At 39.3% G+C, this 21,298-nt stretch overlaps 1 protein-coding gene across 6 annotated transcripts in view; it reads left to right on the forward strand.

The window, feature by feature from the left end:
- Positions 1 to 21,298, forward strand: part of TPD52L1 (TPD52 like 1) — a 77,903-nt gene that overhangs the window by 30,751 nt on the left and 25,854 nt on the right. For all 6 annotated transcript variants that reach the window (XM_054569913.1, XM_054569914.1, XM_054569915.1 and 3 more), the window contains exon 2: positions 15,284 to 15,399. In XM_054569913.1, the coding sequence (XP_054425888.1) occupies positions 15,284 to 15,399 (116 nt within the window). The remainder of the gene's footprint in view (positions 1 to 15,283; positions 15,400 to 21,298) is intronic.

The following is a 21,298-nucleotide window of genomic DNA, read 5'->3' on the forward strand; positions in this document are numbered from 1 at the left end:
CAATCTTCTTTTCCTTATTCAATCTCACCCTTTTGCAGTAATCAGCATACAATTTGGTATGTATCTTTACTCACCTTTCTCAAAGCTCATACAAACATGGACATTCCCATATACATATAAGATATTTTTGTTAAGCAGAGTACTGTGTACTGGTTATTAATCCCAAGATAGCAGAACACTGTGTACCAGTGCCAGGGGAGGAATCCAAACACTGCTGTCTGTTGCATCTTGGTGTTGGAGTTGTTAAGGAAAACAGTCAAGCACTGGCTGGAACAACCCCTTACTTACATAGAGAAGAAACAGAACAAGCTTGGCTTGAATAGTATGCATCAGTCCCTCGTGGCTAGCAGGTCCCCCCTGTATCCCTAGCAGCTGATTCGGCAATTAATCTATGTACACCCCTCTCCTTTCTACCACTATCAGCAATGGAGGAAAGACTCCAACACCTCCTGCTCCCCTGTGGAGTCTGAAATACTGAAAGCCAGGGGGTATGGAGGTCACTGACACTCCACGCTTAAGGAGAACAAGAGAGCACATACTGAACCCTAGATGAGGAAAGATACTCCCTCACAAGGTGATAAACTGGTTGAAGGTGATATGGACTCTGTATCTCTGGTAGGAAGTGTCAAAGGCCCAAGGCCAGTTCTTATTTGTTGAAGTGAGGGTCCAAAAGGCTACATGCACGCGACTAACTCTCCCAGCCATTTTTATTCCTCTCCCTAAATGGATATGTGCAAACATGGCTCAGCAACTTGCTTTTCATGTTCGACAAAATACAGTGAACGTTCTCTCTGGTCATTATTTCTAATAGCTCAAAAATAGTATAGTGGGTGCACTATACTTGTTTCATTTATTCCGCTACGGATGGGCATCCAAGTTTTTATAATTTTCTACAACTGCCAATAATGCCGTACTAAATATCTAAAAACCTATCTTCTTAATCAGTCTTCTTTTTCTATTAGATTGATTCTCAAGAATGGGATGGCAGGGTCAAAGTCTCTCAATTAGCTGTCCTAGTCCAGAAGCAAGTGATATATTAACGGACCCATTTCTCCACAACATTGCCAACACAGGCTGTTGTCCAACCTTTGTGTTTCTGCTGCTCTCTTGGATGAAAAAATGGTATATGTTTGTGATTCTAATTTGCATTTCCTTTATTATTAGTAAGGTTGCCTTTTCATATTTTATCTGGCTGTTGCCTTTTCTTGTGTATGACTTACCTTAAACTTCTCTAATTCTTGCATATTTTATTTTTGCTAAATATTTAATGGTTCAGGAACATATTTTCATCTCTTTTAGCATTTATTTTTCTATCCAGATTTTAAGAGAAAAACAGATTTTCCTCCTGGACGTCATCAATAACAGTTATTTGAAATGTGAAAGATTTGGTAAGCAAAACGGGAGGAATGTGAATGTTATTGAACTGATGGCTTAAAGAAAGGGGAAGATGGTTTATACCTCTGATCAATGCTCTTTAAACAATCAGGCCTCTGAGCCTGGCCACAGTCCCAAAAGCCATGGATCCCGGCTTCCCGCGTTGCCCTCATGACATCACCCTTACGATAGCCTTGATGTTGTGTCAGGGCCGGAGAACTTCAACATGTTTGGGCCTGTCTGAAGAGGTTTTTTGTACTATCTACCTCATTCTTTAAATATGCCTTGGAGGGAGGGAGTAATATTTTGTCCTGCTTCATGTTCATAGTTCAGGTCTCCTATTGCAAAAGGAATGATTTTACTATTTTCATGAACTTGCCCTAAAGGATGGCCCAGCACTTTATGATGCCCCGTGAGCATTCAAGGAATGAAGAGGGTGGGAATGTAGCCTGTCCAGTGCAGCTGACCTGTCCAGACACAGCTATGTCTGTCTCACTCCCTCAGGGCTTGGAGGAGGTAGACACTGGTTGCAGAGCTCTGGGCTGTGGCTTGGGTATCTCAGGGACAACATTCCACATGAATGAATGGAAAATCCAGTTCTAAAGTCTGTATTTTACAGTATAAGAAGGAGGAGGACGGAAGGAGGAGATGGAGAAACAGAAGAGATTTCTCTTTCTTTAAATGAGTGTTATTTTTTGTTAATGAATTTGAATTTAGAATAATTTATTACCCTGGAGTTTTCCTAGTAATAATATGAGACTGTCTCCCTTCCGTGCTGAAGGCAAAAATCTAAGTCTGGGTGTTAAATTTTGAGGTTTGTCTTTTGTCATATTTGATTTGGTTTCCCAAGTTCTAAGAGAGGTAAATTTGAATATATGTGTGGGTGTTGGTGTGGGAGGGGATGGGGGTGCAGAAAAAAGGGTGACTTAAAGGTTACAGTGGTCTACAAGTACATGGTATGTCTGTACACATTCCTGTAATATTTTTATTTTTTTCCCTTGCAATGTAGGTGTTTATTCAAAAAAGGAAGTTCCTAGAGTCTGCCTACCAGGAACATGAGCTATTTTTGGCTTTCCATAACTGTTTGTTTGGTTTTCTTTATTCACAGATTTGTGGCTGCTCTGTTTTTATGTCTTTGTTCTTGGATTATTTTGGTCTGAGTTGCCATGTTATACAGAGTGCATCTATTTTGCGTGTGTGTCAAACTGTGCCTTTCGAGAGTCATAAGTAGTGATTTGGAATGGGAAGAATATCCCAAATGCCTAAATCTTATACCTGAAACTGAGGAGATTTGTCATAAATATTGTACATCTTTTAATTGAAAATTGACCTCCATGGTTTTGAGTGTAGTCACTGAAATGCTCATAACCAGGAGAAGCCATTGGTGTAGATGAGGTCACGTGACCTCGCATGAGGAATAAAAGGCAGGTCTGAGCGGCTCCCTCTATGGTTGTGGTTGAAGTCGGTCCCACTGGAGTGAAGTTCAGAAGCAGCCCCTGGAAGAACACATCTGTAAGGAACTTAAGCTTCTATATTTCTGGTTTTCATTTCAAAAAACATGTGCTTTCTGTACTTGTTCCCTTGACCTATTTATAAAACAATTTTTAAAAATTTTTCTACAGTATTGACAATTAGCTAAAGTTTTCTTTTATTGTTATATTCTAAACAACGTGAACTAACATGGAAGTTGGAAAGTAGAGCACAGCTATGTCCTGGTGACATGAAGCGACACCTTTCTACCACAAATAGTCCCAGGTTTATGTTAGTTTCCAATCTATCAGGATGTTGCATGAAATCTTGCTGTAGGTGTTTTTTTTATTACCAAAAGCAATTAACATTCTAGGGTTACCCTCCCTGTCATGAAGATCCTAATTCATCTTAATCTTTTTTATTTTACTTAACTTGTAGCCTTTCAGGGAAACAGAGGCTTAGCATTTGTTTCATCTAGAAACATAAAGGTATAAACTCAGACAGAATATCAACAGGATGAAAGCTAGCCTCTGGCTTAATGTAGCTTTTGAAGGAACTACATGCAGTAACAATAATGGAGTGTTGCTACTAGTACAGCTGATGCACTATGTGTGTGGTTGTTCATTCTCTGTTACATAGCATTTGCTCTTTTTTTTTAATGGCTCTGGTATGGGTTGTAAGTCTTTTTTTATCTTCAACGCTACAAAAAGAGAGATGCTCCCTTGACTATATCAGATTTAATTTATAAGCATATAAATATTACATATGTAAGGTCATGATAGCTAATTAAATTATTCCACAATTATTTGTTGAGCAACTGGTGTTAACAGTGAATAAAGTACCTTATAATCTAAAGGAGAAAGACAACAAATGCAGTTAAAATTCATTATAAGGACTACAATATCTTGAAGTCACCCAACTCCCTTTAGTTCCTCCAGTGCTTACCAATAATTTTTTGCTGTTCACTCGGTTTCTTAAGTTGATTTTTTTTCCTGAGGATGTAAAGATTACAGAATTTGCCATAATGTATTTGGTTTTCTTGGCAAATCAGCCTCCAAGAGATTTGTAGTAAAAACTGTCATCTAAGAGGCTCATCATTGCAGTGTGAACTGGTGAAATGAAATTTTTGGACCTTACAAACTACAGAGAATGATATGAACTTGAGCTTTGTATACGATATCTTGGAATATATTTCTCCAATATGCAGCCAACCTGGGGTGCCAGCCTGAATGGCTAGCTGGTCTTACACAGTAATCAAAGCTGTATATTAATGCAATGTTAGCTTCTGTAGTTAGCCCAGTAAAATGATGTCATAAAACAAGCTCCTCCCTTGGCCTCGGGCAATGCCACTGTAGCCTTCGGGTGAGCTGGGCCTATCAATCATCCTAAATTCCTACCATGCTCAATGTCTTTAGGAGCACCCTAAAGCCATGGGTTTGCATGAGACCAGGGAGGCCTTGGGTACTGGGGCCTGTTTAGGCTCTCTGGGATTATTATTCCTGGAGATCAATAGGAGTGATCTTTTGGTAAGATCTTAGCCAAAAAAATTATAATTTAGGTTTTTGTGCATCCCTAATTGATTTGACCTCCTTGGAGTTTGCTCACCCTTGAGAGTCACATGGTACAGGTATAACTATTGGGTACTGTATATTTTCTGTTACCTTTAGTATTGTATTCAATATTGGTGATTTCAACAATACAAAGTTAACCTGAGGGTTTTATATCGAAGTTATGTTTCTTCTTGGAGTCAGAAGACAGTCTCCTTGTACATATGGATAAATGAGAAAGAGAAGGGCATATTTCCATGTATTTGTTGCTCTTTACCTCATAGCATGTTACTTCTGTCTTTAGCCAAAATTTGGTTTTGGCCAGTCACAAGTTCTTCTGTAGACATTAGAATAGGTTTTGTTCAGCATCTATTTGGATTGTCACCTAAGCACCATGTTTTTTTTAAAAAAGCTGAAAGATGGGTTAAAAGAATTTAATGTAACATACTACAATCTTAGAAGCATGCTCTGACTAAATACTTAGTAAAAAGCATAAAATCTTTCTTTATTCACCTAATTAGTACACACTCAAGCTGAGTGGTACAGATATGACTTCTTTTTTAAGCTACATTATTAAATGAACCAAAGCTTTAGTAAACAATGCTATTAATAGTGGTGACACATGTGTCTATATTTTAAGAACAATTAACTTCTACAGGGCAGTATCTGAAATAAATTTTCATAAAGTTGTTTATAATCATAGTAATATATATTATATGTCTTAATTCAATTTATAAAGCAAGTTGTAATGTAACTCATACTACATATAATATTTAGTAGCTCATACTACATATAATATATAGTAATGTCTATTGTAAGACAGATAGAAAACAAAAAAGTCAACACAAGATCAATTTAAAGCACGTACCATGTTACTTGTTATTCTAGTGTTATTGCCGACTTGGTAGAATTTTTAGAAGAGAGAGTGAGGAGGAAGAGGAAAGAGGCTTTTGAGAGTGACGAAGAGGCACAAAAGCATGGGATTGAACAGAGCCCGCCTGGGGAACACTGCATATGGTAACCTGGCTGGCTTCAAGGCTTGGTGGGGAATCCATAGGCAGGCTAATTGGAATCATCACTTGAGTGCTAGTGTAACAACTTTCAAATTTAGGCTGGAAGCAATTCCATCCACTGAATGTTTTCTGAACTGAGTTTTGACATGATGATAGTAATGTATTCAAAATATTGATTTGTGTGTTGTGTAAGCTGGGTCGTGGGGAGATTGCTAAGATTTCAGTAGTCTGAGGGTGTAGGAATAAAGCCTGAATCACTATCATAGCAATTAAATTTAAAAGGTGTAGACAAATATGAGAGATAACAAAAAGATATGGAAAGAGCATCGAGAAGACTTGATGGTTTCATTTTCTATCCTAGGGAATTAACTCAGCAAACATTAGTTAAGCAATTGCTATTTGAGAGGGTTTAGGAGACGTATGCCCACCCTGTACTCTTCGCAATACTCAGTAGTGGGGAAGCTTCAGATGTTAAAGTTATAGACCTTGACCTCCAATAAGCGTGTCTTGCTGAGCAGAAGGTTTTCTGAGGAGGGATAAGGAGACATTTTAGTTCCTGTTCCATCTTTACATGAAATACTGTGATCAAGTTGAAAACACATGAACTCTGTAACCTGGTAGCCTTGAAGTCAATGCTGAAGGCTAACATTCACCAACCATGTAAGGTTGGGCAAGTTATTTAACATTTTGAGCCATCATTTCTTCATTTGTAAAAGGATGATTCTAAGTAGACTTCCTGCATTTGTGTCCATTTTCCAAGAAAATACATTAACAGCCTTCTTTTCTGGACTATCCTTTCATGGGTGTTTACAGGGAACAGCCTTGGAAGATAGAGATGGTGTCTATCTCTAGAGCAGAAGTCAGGTTGACTTACTGTCCAGTAGAATAAAGATGATGTCACCCTCGAGGGTAAAAGGCAGGTTTGCTTGCTACCTGTTAAATGCATTCAGATTCCTTAAGCTTGAGGTTCTTCCATTATGATGCAAACATACTGTGTGAGCATTTTCAGTCTAGGTCCCTCCTTGTCACCCAGCTCTGGAACTTGGTGGTGAAGGAAACAAACCTGAATGTGATGTTCACACTACTAGCTGTGCCATGAGTGTCTGATCCAGGAGTCTTAGGTCTGCAGACCTAAGTCTTAGGTCCATGAACCGGTGGCAGTCTAGCTTGTTAGCTCACAAACTGAGTAAAATCTAAAATCCTTTATCTTGATGCCACCTACCTAATGTGTTTCTGGAGAGGATACATCATGGGTTGAATTGGGGACCTTTGACATGGTCTTATTTCTGATGAAATGAGAAAAGATGAGAGGAGAAAGTTGTCTGGAAAAAAAAGATCAAATTATGATTTTATTCATAGATATATGACTATATCTAAATATGTGTATGTTATTTATATAGATTTTAAATACATGTATATGTATAGCAGATTTTTAAAAGCTAAGATACCAAAGATTTTAAAATACCCATTGTTTCATATACTACTAAGATAGAAATACATGGTACCAATTAATTGTAAGACAACACTGATTATAAGAGGCATACTGATTTCAGAAATGTAAAGTGAAAAAAATGTGTGCAGTACATTGGAAAAGATTTGGAGAGATGAACACGAAGGTTTTATGCTGGTGACCTCTGGGAGGTGGGATGACGGTTTGTCTTTCATTATTGCTTATTTGAATATGCACGTTTCTTACATTGCTGCTGCTCTCTTCCGGCTGCACTCTTCACCCAGTCTCAAAGTCTAAAGGTAGGTTACCCTACGCCCCGGCAGAATCTGTTTTCAAATCTTTTAATGTGTCATGTATTAGGGTTCAAGCCTTGGCTCAAAGATGTTGAAGTGGTTAAGCTCCCTCTGTATTGTTCTTAGCAGTTGTTGCCTCTGCCAAAATGCCAGGACAACGGGAAAACACATTAAAATTCCTATTATACACATATTCAATAATAGCCTAGATACAAGGTACTGGTAAATGAATGAAAAGCAGTTCAATAATGGAGGTCCATAAGAAATAATACTTAAGCTTTTGTGGTAGGTTTAGTTAATAAATCCTGTAGAAAAAGATCCTAATAATTTTTTTTATATCTTTAATTTTCACCCTCCTAGAATTAACATGTATAAAATTTTTGTGCACTTAAAGATAATCATAAATCCCACATTAATGAGATTCGCTCAATAGTTTTTCCCTTGAGGAATAAATGGAGATGTTTTGAAATTTTATGGTTGCCCAAGGTTATTTTTACCAAACATCATGAATAAAATCTAATTAAGCAATAAATATTTAAGTCTTAAATTTATTATTTAAAACATGGTAAATTTTCACTTAAGCTACTTTATTTCATCGTTTTTAAATGAAGTTCTGGGTTAATTCTGCATTCTTTTTGAAAGATGTTTTTCTTCCTTTGCTTAGTTATATAGATGGATTTATTTGTTAATTCTTTAATATGGTTCTCATATACATACAGGCAAGGTTATTTTGCTATTTAACAGAATTTCTGATAATGTAGCATAGAAATGTACTCTTGAAACCTATATGATCTTATTAACCAACACCACTCTAATAAATTTAATAAAAAATAAAATGAAATGAAAAGTAGAGAGGTAGTATATTCTTTTTAAAAAGTAAATATTTTTCAAATTAAAGAAACAAAAATTAAGATAAAAAATAACCCCCAAAAAGAAATTCTAGAACTTTTATATATTTTTTAACAGTGCAGAATATGGCCACTCATCTGAAATCATAGTTTGTAATCATTTTAACTTACATACAGCTGCTTGTACTGTTTCAATCATGTGCATGAAACCATGACCTAATCCATTGAAGTGCTTGACAAGGTGCAATAAAAGTGTATTGGTGCCGATGGATGATTTTGTTTCAAAGTTGAAGGAGGCACTTTAATCTAAAACTCACCTTTCAATTTGTGCTTTTCAACATTTTGTTTACTATTATTCAAATGGTTGTAAGACAGGAAAGAGTGTCAGCTCGGGAATCAGACTGGCCTAGATGAGAGCCCAGCATCTTGTGACTGAGCCAGACCCTGAACCCAGGCCCCGGGAGTGAGGGTCCTCCTCAGCAAGGCAGGGACACCACAGTGACTTCTCAGTTGGCTCTCATTTGGTTTGTTGTGTCATTTAGCTCTACATGTGGGACCTCAGTGAGTCATCAGTGGCCAATTGTATGTAGAGTAAACCCAGGAACATGGGACGTTTGACAAGTCCTCCAAGGCAGACATGTTTCCGAAAGACATCACCTGGTTAATGGAGAAGCACAATTCCTGCATTAGAGTCAGACCAGTGAATATTTGTTTCTGTTATTAAAGCAAGTCTATATATTTTACTGCATGTAAATTAATGTAAAATGGCTTTCTTTAAGTGCAGAATACTCCTATGGCAGGATCACAACATTTATTTACATTACATCTTGATGTTCATACATGTGTTCCATGTTTTTAAAACCGGTACCTGATCTGGGTATAATGTGTTTAGTCCGTTCAGTACAATAATTTTTTAAAACCCCTTTAAACAATACCCATTTTCTCAGTAAAAGTGCCCCTTAGCTCAGATTTCTTTTTTGCCAGCTCCCCCTTTGCCTTGCCTGGGCTAAGACAGTATCTGGTATGTGGAAGCCCGAAGGGCCCATGTAGTGCCTTGTATATGCACTGGATCTTCTTGTATATTCTGCTGGCTTCTTGCATATTGGGCAGCTGGGACCATGATAACTTCTGAGGCTAACATTTCTGCCTATATTACTCTTAAGCTTGTCTTCTTCTGCTGAGTTTGGGCCCAGTAGCCCTCCCAAGCTGATTCAGCCTCACCCTGGCTCTCTCTGGGAGGTTTTCTCCACCTCTCCCATTCACCCGTCTGGCCAGGGCCTGTAACTCCAGTGTCGGCTGCAGGGGCACCAACCCCTTGCCAAGGTGGTGAGGTTCTTCCTAAGTACTGTGGGGAGTTCAGGATCCCATGTATGGCTAACTGACTGCAGAAGTGACCGTTTAAACACCAAGGACTGACCTTTGCAACCACCCAGCACCTGCCCTGCTTACAGGCATGCGGGCTGTCTGTGCTCTGGGTTGGTGATGTGGGATAGCCTGAAAGTTATCTCTCTCTAGAGTTCAAAAGGGAAATTGGTGCAGCCTTCCTGCACCAGTCAGGGACCAGGAAAGAAACAGGTGGATGGCATTTTCCAAAGGTGCTGTCTGACTCAAGTTTAATGAAGGTACTGTTACAAGGAGGGGAAGACTTAGAGGGAACCAACAGGATGTCGAAGCTCCTCAGAACCACAGCAGCAGGAAATCAATACAGTCCTTAGGCCGGAGGAGGGGGTGGGGTTCTTGAACTTGACAAGAGCGGAGCTGTAGAACAGGGCTTTCGAATAGTTACTGTGGCCTTTGGTAGTGGGAAGCTGAGCCATGCAGGCGCAGCCTCGCAAGGAGGGAGGCAGTGTGCTGTGAACATTGCTCACCTCTCTCTTCTGCTCCCTTATGTCACACTGGGGCTTCTCATTGGCCAGGAAGCAGAAGCCTCAAGGAATCATTGCAATCCTTACCTCTGTCTCCCAGGGCACAAAGCAGGGTGGGGGCATGTAGAGGGTGGGTCTGCAGGAGCAAACAATCTCTTGCGGGTTCCTCTACAAATCTTTTCAGGTCCAGGCCAAAGAGGAAGACTGGACACACACATCTCCCAGCTTCTCTCTCCTTCCTTCCTTCCCTCTTCCCACTGCCTCCCAGGGAGAGAATAGGAGGCACATCCGTTCTTGGTCAGTCCTGGTGCACTGTGTACCGAAGCGGAACTTCCTTGACTGGATGTCTTGGGTTGGCTTGTGATGTACAAAGAGAAAAATAAAAATTGGAGAACAGCCCCTTCTGAGAAAACTGCTTATTTTGGAAGGCTGTTTGTCTTTCTGGCAAATCCAATTTCAAATGCCAAAAATCTGAATATTAATTTTTTTCTTCGTGTTTCTTTTGCTTGCCGGCCCTCTTCAGACAGATGGGTACTTTACATCAGCTGGGGAAAAAAGACGTTATTGGGGAGGCAAAAGAGAATATTGCTAATTAATATTCCTAAAAACTATTACCCTTGGCTTCAGCCATATGCTGCTATAGTTTGTATGGAAATTAAAATGCTAAAACCATTTTCACATATCTGCTTAAATGTCATTTAAACTTAAAACCCTGTAAAGTATCCACTTTATGGATGAGGTCATTGAGGTCAAGTGCACTCTGCCAGGGAGCAGCAGACCCACAGGCGGAATGCCTGACCTCCCGCCATCCATTGCAGGGCTTTTTACTCTGCCAGACAAAGGGGACATGGTCTGACCATTTGGGAAAGAGAACCAAATCAATGAAGTTGCCTCATAATGTACAGTACCTGATAAATATTGTGCTTCCTGAGCAGTTTTGCCTGTTATTTTTATTAAAAATATGTTTTTAATCTCTTCTAATATCTGCCTCCCTAGCAACTAGGTCATTTTATCCTCATTTTACTGTTCTTCTCTCATTAGCATCTGCCACTTGGTACCTTTTGCCATGTGCTTTTGGTTCATCTTGTTCTGATTTCGTTTCCTGGTGGTTTATCACTTTTTTAACCAACTCTTCTTTTCACCTATTCTGATTCTGGGCTTCTCATTTGACTTCATGATTTGATGGCCGCTTTGCTAGCCCAATGAGGGGAGCATATTCCCGCGAAAACAGCAGACCTTGATTTCCTTTTGTCTGTGTGCACACGGCTCCCAGCCCTGAACTGTGGAACTCAGAGAACACCCACTGGAAAAGGATGTAGCAGGGAAATAAATACATAAGTAGAAAAAGAAGATGGGGAACTATCATTTAATTTCAAAGATGAGAATGAACAAAGTAAGGGGTCTAATTAGACGTGAACCAACTAGCAACCTGGCCTCCAGGCAGATTTCCTGAATGGCTGTTTTCTGGGAGCGAGACTGAAAAATTTGTGATGTCCTTGAGGAGTGGGGAATGTGACAGCTCAGAGCTGAAGGCCATGCGGAGTATCTCACTTTATAAAACGTATGCACCTGGCCCATGAAAAGTATTGAATAGAAGCTTCCTGCTGCCTGTGGGTGTCTATCTTTCCCTAAATTCCCTAGAAGTTTCCCAATTCATGTTTTATCAGTGAAGATGGATTTCACATTTTCTTCCTAGAATATATGAAGATAGTAAAGACATTTGATGTCTTGAAAAGTCTAAGTACCGGGAACTATTGTCTATTCTTTTGCCTGGCTGATGTCCTCTCACGTTGTCAAGAGAGGAGAAGTTTGAGAATTTGGGTTCTAGCTAAATTTGAGCAATACCCCTAAGTCCCAGGGCCTGGCTGAGTTGGGAGAAAACCAGAGTGCCTTATAGGTTCCTACCATACAGTTTCCTAACCTCCAGTGCAGGGGGGCAGCTTACCTTCCTGGCCCACCTCTTAAACCTGTGTTTGGAATTGCTGCTGATTCCTGATTTAGACATTTATCCTAGAACACTGGCTAAAAATACATTGGCCACATGTAAACATAAATATTTACTAGCAGGAAAAAATGACCATGTTTTTTCCTTGTTAAGTGAGCTATTTACATTGTTGTACTGAGAGTCTAGAGTTACTCTCCTAGGTTGCTGAGGCTTATGTGAAATAGATACAGCCTCTCTGCGGAATGAGACAGTGGGTTTCAAGTCCATGCCTTTTGACTCAGTAGCACAGTGTATACTAAATCATCAAGATTTTGCCTAATGATCTGTCTGGGAGATATTCACTGCAGCTTCCCAATAAGCAGGATGAATTATCATTCATGCATGAGACAAAATACAACCATCAGAAATATAGGCAAGTACATATGTAGTTTTAAACATGAAGGATTTTCATGATATCTTATTGAATGAATAAATCAAGTTCGCAACAGTAAATACATACAAGATATATGAAAAGTATGTACATATGCATAGAAGAAATATTACCAAGTATGAACCAAAAGGATAATTATTTCTGGATAGTGTGAATAATAGTGATATTAATTAGAAATGGATAATTTTATTTTCCTGTCTTCTGCAATAAACAAGTATTACTCCTCCAAAAGAACATTCCCGAGCCCTGCAGCTGTCCTCTGGAGCACACAGAGTGGACACGGGTCTGATGCACTTGGGTCAGCAGGATGCCGTGTTCCCCGGCAAGAGTTAGGGCATCAGCAACAATGCAAGGTGCTGATGGTACACTGTTGATTCAGACAGAAAGATGTGGGTACAGTGGATTCAGGAGCGAGGCCAGCTTTAGAAGAACTTTGCAGATTGGGCCATATTTTTACTCTCTTTAACCAGAATGCTCTGATTTTGTTGGATAATTATTTACCTTACCTACCTTTCAATGTACAGAAGATACCCATGCACAGAAATTCAGTGCCCCAGAAATGGAGCCCTGCCATTAACCCTGTAGAGAGTCCTGGGGGTTCCCCCATTCCCATCTTCTTCCTCTCCCACCCCCACCCCAGAGCAAACCATGGCCCTGACTGTTTTATCTTTGCCTTGCTTTCCTTCATAAGTCTATTCGTAAACAATATTTTACTTAGTTTTGCGTGGTTTGGAGACTTCATATACGTGGAACCGTACTTTGTGCGCTTCTGCAGCTTTCACTCAGTGTCTCATTCCCAAGTTTCTCCCGTGTAGAGTGTGTGTCTGCGGTTCAGTCATTTCATTATTGCCCAGCCTTGTGTAATGAACCACGGTGTATTTATGAGTTCTTCTGTTTATGGACTTTTGCATGATTTGTGTTTTTTTGCTACCATGAAAGTTCTTATTAATGACCTCTGATATTCATGTGTAAGTGTCTCAGGTATATATCAATACATGGGTGTGGAATTGCTAGATTGTAGGGTGTTTAAATGTTCAACTTTCTTACATAATGTTAATTATTTTCCATTTCTTTCTATTTATATTCTTGCCAACAGTTTTGAGGCTTTGCTTCCTTCACAGAGTCACCAACTTTCAGTAAAGTCAGACTTTTACCGTATTGCTAATCGAGTGGGTGTGAAATGGTTTCATGTGCATTTCCCTGAACATCAATGAAGTCGAGCTTGTTTTCTTGGGTTTATTAACCATTTGTGATTTCTGCCTATAAAGAATCTGTTGGGTCCTTTGGATTGTTTTTCTATTGGGTTATTAACATTTTAAAAATTGTTTTGTAGGGATTCTTTATTTTCTGGGAACTAATTTTTTGATAGTTGTACCTGTGAAAGATACCTCCTTCCAATTAGTGGATTGTCTTTTCATCTTCCAAGTGTGTTTGATGAAGAGACACTTAATCTTTATTCATCTTTTCTTTCATAGTTGCCTTTTTCTGTGTCTTGTTTAAGAAATCCCTTCCCACCTAGAGGTTCATAAATGTAAATTTCTATGTTGTCTTCTGTAAAGTTTGATTTTTCTGAGTGGTAAGGATGTTCAGTATTACTTCTCTATGGATAACTGTTTCAAGACAGCTTATTACAAAACCTTCCTTTCCACAGAGATGTTCAGGTGCCAGCCGTGTCATAACTCATATCGTAAATGGAGCTTCCACGTATGAGTGGGTCTGTTCCCTGGGTCCCCCCAGGAACACATGCATTTGAGTTGGCCAGATGCTGAGGGACTCCACTAGGAAACTTCTTTATTTTTTAATAATGAGGCTTTCTTTCACATACCAAGTTAGACGTTGAACTATGCGGGGTTAGTCCGTGACCTAATGATATCGTAAAGAACCCAGGCACGTCCCATCTTCCTTTTGCCAGAATTCATATGTCTGTAATAGTTCCTCACAGCTGCAGCTGCTCCAGATTCCACGTCTGCACTTTACCACATCCAGAGTGCAGAAAGGGCTTCGTGCCCTGAATTCTTATCACAAGGTTGCTTTGGACCACCCAGGTAGGAGCGTTGAAGTTGCTAGTGTACACACAGCCCCATTCAGGGTTATGATCCTCAGGGGATGATCTTTTGGTCTGTCCAGTAAGTGCTGTGAATCAAGGCAGGGAGTCTGCCCTGCAGGTCCCTGTGTGGACCGAAAGTATGTATTTCCTGTTCACCTTACTTTTCAGGTGCAGCACTGGGAGGCAGATTTACATAGGGGTCTCACCTTAAACTCCTCTCCTTAGGTGGGCCTGGACTTTATTCTCTACCCTCTGGACCCCATGAGACAGTGAAAGCTAAAGCTGGAATTCATCTTGGTGGCAAATGGAGAACTAATGCAAACTTACTTTGTCTACATCTCTGGCTTCCCACTTTCACTTAGCTTTTTGGCTTTTTAGTATTGTTTTCCTTCTTGGAAGCTCATGTTTACCTTCTTGGAAACACATTTAGAAAGATTTTATTTGGAAATGTTTATTTTTTTAGGAGGAGGGTCAGTGTATCTAGTCCTTCAAACTATGGAACTACAAGTTGGCTAAATCCATTTTATAAATTTTTAAAATATAAAAATATTTTAATTTTATACCTTTTTCAATTGCAGTTGAGATATTAGTTTCAGGTGTACAGCATAGTGATTAGACAGTTACATAATTGACAAAGCGGTCCTCTGATAGATCATCCTAGTACCTACCTGGCACTATGCAGTTATTACAATATTATTGACTACATTCCCTATGCTGTACTTTCAAATTTTTTATTTAAGTATAGTTGATATACAATATTACTTTTGTTAGTTTTAGGTGTACAATATAGTGATTGGACATTTTCATACCTTACAACGTGATCACACCAGCAAACTATCTATAATATTACGGACTATATTCCCCTTCAGCTTTTTCACCCACCCTCCCGTCCCCCTGGCAACCATCTCTTTGGTCTCTGTTTCTATGAGTCTACTTTTGTTTTGTTTTGCTTGTTCATTCATTTTAAAAATCACATTATATTTTACTGATCTTGCCTAAAGGTTTGTTGGAGGCGGAACCATTGCAAGGAAGAGATGAAGATGCAGTAGCCAGTGCTGACTTCTCTAGCATGCTCTCTGAGGAGGAAAAGCAAGAGTTAAAGGCAGAATTAGTTCAGGTATGTTTAGTAATTGTATTGTTGTTATGTCTATCTCTGGATCTTGAGAGTGACCATTACTTAGATATAAGTCCCATATTACAATGGTTAGATTTCATTCAGTAAAATTTAATAAATTATGTGTTGCAAGATGATTTATTTTGGGGGGTGGGCATTTTGTAGTGCTAATTGTCCATTATTTTTTGGTAACAGTATGAACATGAATGGTTATACTGCTTAAGCAATAATGACAATTAGTGGTAAATAGGCATCTCTCATTCTTTTTAGTATCACAATACTATGGGAAAGATAAATCACTCACAAACCTGTGGAATTCCTTCAAGACCTAGGTGCAAATACGAACTGCTTTTTAAGAATAATTCTTGTTTTAGGTCAGCAACTTAGCTCAACAAATACTTTGAAATGATTTGATTTTTAATGGAAAAGTCAATCATAAAGCAGCAGAATTTTATTGAGTCATGTGCTCTTTTGCAGAAGAAAAGAATAAAGCTCTGGGGATAGAGAGGAAAGCTGTGATGAATGTAGGCTTCATTAGCTCTCAGGTAGTTGTTGGGGCACCTGGACTTAGAGGCGAGGTGGATGCCTGGCTCATCGTGAATATGAGCCTTTGTGCAAGCTTTTTCTTTGCAAAACGCTTAAGTCCTTTGCTAAGGAGTGGTTGGTTATATTACAGGAGGAAAGGGCTGGACACAGGGAGTTTCCCGAGTAGAATAAGCAGCAGGGCAAGAGGGATGAAGCCAGTATCCTCTTCCCATTCTGAATCCCTGGCTCAGAGGGCAGGAGGCCCCTGGAAGGAAGGCTTTGCCCCCTTGCTCTGGCCTCTGCTGCAGGCTAGGGACAGAGCTCTGAGATCCACCTGACCCTCACCCTTTGTCCACTCCAGACTCCTCAAGTTCTAATATTCTGATCCTGTGTATTCATGACAGTACATAATAATATTAAAGATTTTTCAGGGGCTTTCACAAGACACACCCTAAAATAACTTAATTATAAAGTAAAAGAGTAGCTTGTTCCTCCAGTACAGCAGAAATTATTTTAGTAAGTACAATACCTCAAATCAAATAGCATTTTTCTTTAGCTGGGTTTGTCTATGGCCACTGATCCAGAACTACTCAGTTTACTTCAGTTTGGCCACACATTCCAGAGTGCACCAACCAAGGTCAGCCTTCAACTGAGACTATGCCAGCTCCACATTTTCTTAAAGCTTGGAATTCTGGTTCATGACCTGTTCATGTCAATTGTGCTGTCCAAAAGTTATATTCTGTAGACCAGTGTAAGTAAACTGATTCTATGCTAAAATTTAACTCCTTTGTATAATAGTCCAGCTTAAATTCAAATATAACCTCTGACCAGCTTTTATAAAATGAGTTAATTCTTCTGGGTTCTGAGATTACTGGGTTATGCATAAATATATATGTATATCAATGTGTTTTTGTGAATTCCATATTTTCTAAATGTTCAACAGTGAGCGTGTATTACCTTTGTAATCAAGAAAAAGTAAGCCTGGTTTCTAACTGGAGACCCTGTGAGTATAAGTAACCAGCCATGCTCTCAGAAATTACTATCTTCTTTGGCCACATTCATAAGCTTCCAGTGTACCTCATTCCTAGCAGTTTTTGAGCCTGACTTCTGAAAATAACACCTGTTACTTGTTCATGGTACCAGGATTTATGTTTCCATCCTTCAGAATGCGCTAGCCTCCATTCCTGCTGTCTCTTATTTCTGAATTCCTCAGAGATGAGGGAGTATTGCGACTTGCCAAAGTAGCATTGTGACCCCCATGGGCACAGCTGTATGCCCCAGGACAGTGGAAAGCGAAAGAAGTACGTCTTTGCTGTTCTCCCTCTTCACGTTTCATGTTGTCTCCCACCTCCTCAGGCCACTTCAGTTTTGCTCATTCTTTTCTTCAGTCTTTTCTCTGGGCCCTTCTACAAATACTGACAAGCACATGTGCACACATACACATATACAAGAAAAAATCAGGTTCTTTCAGAACATACATGCATTCAGGTGCTAAGATTTAATTATAACGAGGACATGCAGAAAACCACCTCAACAGTCGCACAGCTGGCCCGCTGAGGAACTGAGAGACCTTTTAAACGTGCAGCTTCTCTGCTTCCACTCTCCAGATATTTCTCCTGGGCCCCTGGTCTCAAGCAACCTCTCTCTGTGTCTGAGGGAAGATCCTGCTTGGTTCGTTAGCCACTAGGGTAACAGAACACTTCACGAGCCTACCTATTAGATTGCCTTTGAGTCAGCCATTTGGTTGTGGCTGTGATCTAAAGCCAGACCTCTGTGTACAAGGACTTCTTATCTCTGGGTGCTTTGCTTAAAAGGGATCTTGCAGTGAGCCAGTCTCCTCTTAATTCACTCCTCTCCCTAGTTTCCTGAGGTTCTCCTGCTGTCTTCTGGCTCTGCTGGCTCCCTCCCACTGCCTTATCCTCACTGTTCTTTGTTTATATTGCTCTGAGGATCCCTCTAGACTTCTGGAAAACTCCTCATTTCATTCACCCACACCACCAACCTATTGTGTGCTTATGAAGTGCTGGCGATAGGGAGACCTGTCCTCATGGTGGGAAGCATAAAACAAGCCAATAATGTCCCAAAGGCTACATCTTAGACAAAATCTGCATTTTAAAAGAGGAGTCTGTTGTGAACACAATTAAGTCATTAGTTTATGATTGTGGCCACGTGATGTGAGTGTTTGTAAAATTTCCTTCAATGTGAGGCCAACATCACCTCTGATCTGATGCAATGATAGCAGATGCACAGTAGGATTTATAATTAACTCGAATTATTCTAGAGCTTCAATGAATATTCATATATGTAAATACCAGAAGTAGATTATGCTTTTTTATAATCTTACCAATATATTACAAATACTATTTTATGTCAGAGTTTTGTTCTCATTCATCATATTACCAGTTGCTCCTGACATCTCTGAGGACTTTGCACGTCTATTCTGTGGGTTTTTTCCTCTGTTTCCCTTTTTAAACAAACTTTCTCAATATTTCCGTGCTTCGAACATCCTACTCCCACTTTCATTTCACTAAGCGCTATTTTATGCTTTGTATTCCATAGTGTGACTTGGCTTTTGAAACGGATGTGAAGTGTTGGCATTAGTACCATAAATTTGTGTTATGTAACAACTGAAGACTGCCAATGTCCCCTTGATAAAATGACTCAAGAAAAATGGGCATTAATAGGATTAGGAAAAATACCAGACAGCATTATGAATTAAGCAGAACCCACTCTCAAGCTCTCTTTGTATCCTTTCTTGGCTCTTCTCTCTTCCTTGGCTGCGTGGTTCTCCAGGAAGAACACACAGTGCCCTCAAGCTCCCATCTCTTAGACTTACAGACTCCATTCCTTCCTTCAAGACCTTTCTTCTTTCTGCCCTAAGCTAGTGTTCATAACCGATGTCTTATTGTAACATTCTTCTGTATCAGTCAGGATTCTCCAGAGAAACAGAAGCAATAAGATGTCAATGGAAATAGATTTATTATAAGGAACTGGCCGCTGTGATGATGGAGGCCAGCAGGTTCCAAGATTTACAGTCAGCAAACTGGAGACCCAGGGGAACCAATGGCGCAGCTCCCTTCAGAAGGCTGGCAGGCTCAAGGCCCAGGGAGAGCTGATGTTTCCATTTGAGTATAAGAGCAAAAAACAAAAATCAAAAAAACGCACCACAATGCCCTGGCTCCAATGCAGTCAGGCTTCAGGCAGGAAGAGTTCCCTCACTTGAGGAAGGGTCACCTTTTTAGCTCTATTTAGTCCTACAACTGGTTGGATGAGGCCCACCCATGTCCAGAGGGCCATCTGCTTGACTCATTCTGCCAATTCAAATGTTAATCTCATGCAGGAACACCCTCACAGACACACTGGAATGATGTTTGGCCAAGTGTCTGGATACCCCCATGCCTCAGTCAAGTTGAGACAAAATGAAGCATTGAACCCTCCTGCATGGTATCTGCATTTTAACCTTAGTTCTTCCGAACTGTTAGCTAAAGCCAGGCGTAGCCAGGTGGAGAGGCAGACCTTGAAGCACTGTGTGCGAGCGACCAGATACTCTTCATTAATAGATTATTAAAATGTTTCTTTCTTGGGTTTTAGTAGATATTTTTTGTAATCTAGAAAATAACGTAGAAAAGTAAAATTTCAGACTTCTACTCATAAATTTCATGTTGGAGGTAATCATTAATTTGGATTAGTTAATTTATGTTTGTTTACATTTTCATTGAAGTAAATTGATATAACAGAAAATTAACAATTTTAAGCTGAACACTTCAATGGCATTTAGTACACTTACAATGTTGTGCAATGGCCACCTCTATCTAGAACCAAAATATTTTCATCACCCCAAAAGGAAACCCCATTCCCATTGAGCGGTTGCTCCCCATTTCCCCTTCTTCCCTGCAACCACCAATCTGCATTCTGTCTCTAGAAATTTACCTATTTGGAATATTTCATATAAGTTGAATCATTTTGTGACCTTTTGTGTCTGGCTTTTTTCACTAATGTCTTTTGAGGTTCATCTATGTTGTAGTATGTCTCAATACTTCCTTTTTATGGCTGAATAATATTCTAATAGGTCATATGATAATTCTATGTTTAACTTTTTGAGAAACTTCCAGATGTTTTCCACAGTTGGCTGAACCATTTTACATTCCCACCAACACTGCACAAGTGTTCCGGTTTTTCCTCATCTTGGCCAATAATTATGTTCCTGTTAATTCATATTTAAATAATCAAATTTAAATATCTAACCTTGCACATAAATATTTATCCTATGATCTTCTATGGAGTCAAGAAACCAAAGAACCAGACTATTAGTTTTTTAATGAAGACACAATTAACTTAAAATTAGAGGGAAAAGAATATATTACATGCTTTAATGATTTACCTACACTCCACCTCATTCTAAAAAAAGGATTTATATTTATGTGTGTGTGTGTGTGTGTGTGTGTATCATACAAGATACTTAAAATATAGCATTTCAGTTCTACTTACATCAGAATATCTGGGATGCTTGTTAAATATTGTATGTCATCTGACCCCAACACATTCAAGACATCAGAATCTCAGGGCTTTAAAAAGGGCATACATCTAGAACCTGCATTTTCAGTATGCTCTCTGAGTGACTTTTATGTAAACTGAAGTTGAGAACCATTGAGTCAACCAGACCAAAAAAATCTCCTTCGTCACAAGGATCGCCATGGAAAGCCTTCCTGCCATGGCAGGACTGACCCTCTGCTTTGTAGAAAGAGATGCGGTTGGCTATTTTCAATCTCACAAGTTAATGCAATTTAAGATTATATGTTTTTCACTTCCAGGATCTGCTTAATAGATTTTTGGCATATATTGAGATCACTAATAAGTATACTGAAAGCTTTATGAAGTGTGAGTCTTACATTTTATTGAAATGGAGAGAATTTTATTATAGAACCTGAAAACAGACCCAGCTGAAGAACCAGGTGTGGCTTTCCAGCATTAGGAGCCTCTTTCCAACAAATGCCTTTTAACATGTGCTTTGATTTTTAAAAAATTATTAAATGTGAGACATTTTGTTTCTTTTTTTAGGATGATATTTGGTAAATTGGTCACCTCAATGTTTGTCAATATTTTGGGATCGAGGATTTCACTAGAAAACTATGAATCCTTTACTCACCCCTCCCAAATAACTAATAAATATTCTACTACCCCCAAATTTTGAATACATTTCTGGGATTCCATAGTTATGAGGCTGAGAAAATCAAGGTGGTTAAACCTCCTTCTCTTTCTCTACATCTGCAATTTCTTTCTGCAAATTAAAAATGTTCCCATTTTTATTACAGGGTGGAAACTATTGTAAAGCCTAATGTAACAGCAACAACAACAACAAAAAAATCCAGATTCTCAG

This window comes from Pteronotus mesoamericanus, unplaced genomic scaffold, assembly GCF_021234165.1.
Source record: "Pteronotus mesoamericanus isolate MK-2021 breed Mesoamerican mustached bat unplaced genomic scaffold, CSHL_Meso_final contig_20, whole genome shotgun sequence".
Lineage (NCBI taxonomy): Eukaryota > Metazoa > Chordata > Mammalia > Chiroptera > Mormoopidae > Pteronotus > Pteronotus mesoamericanus.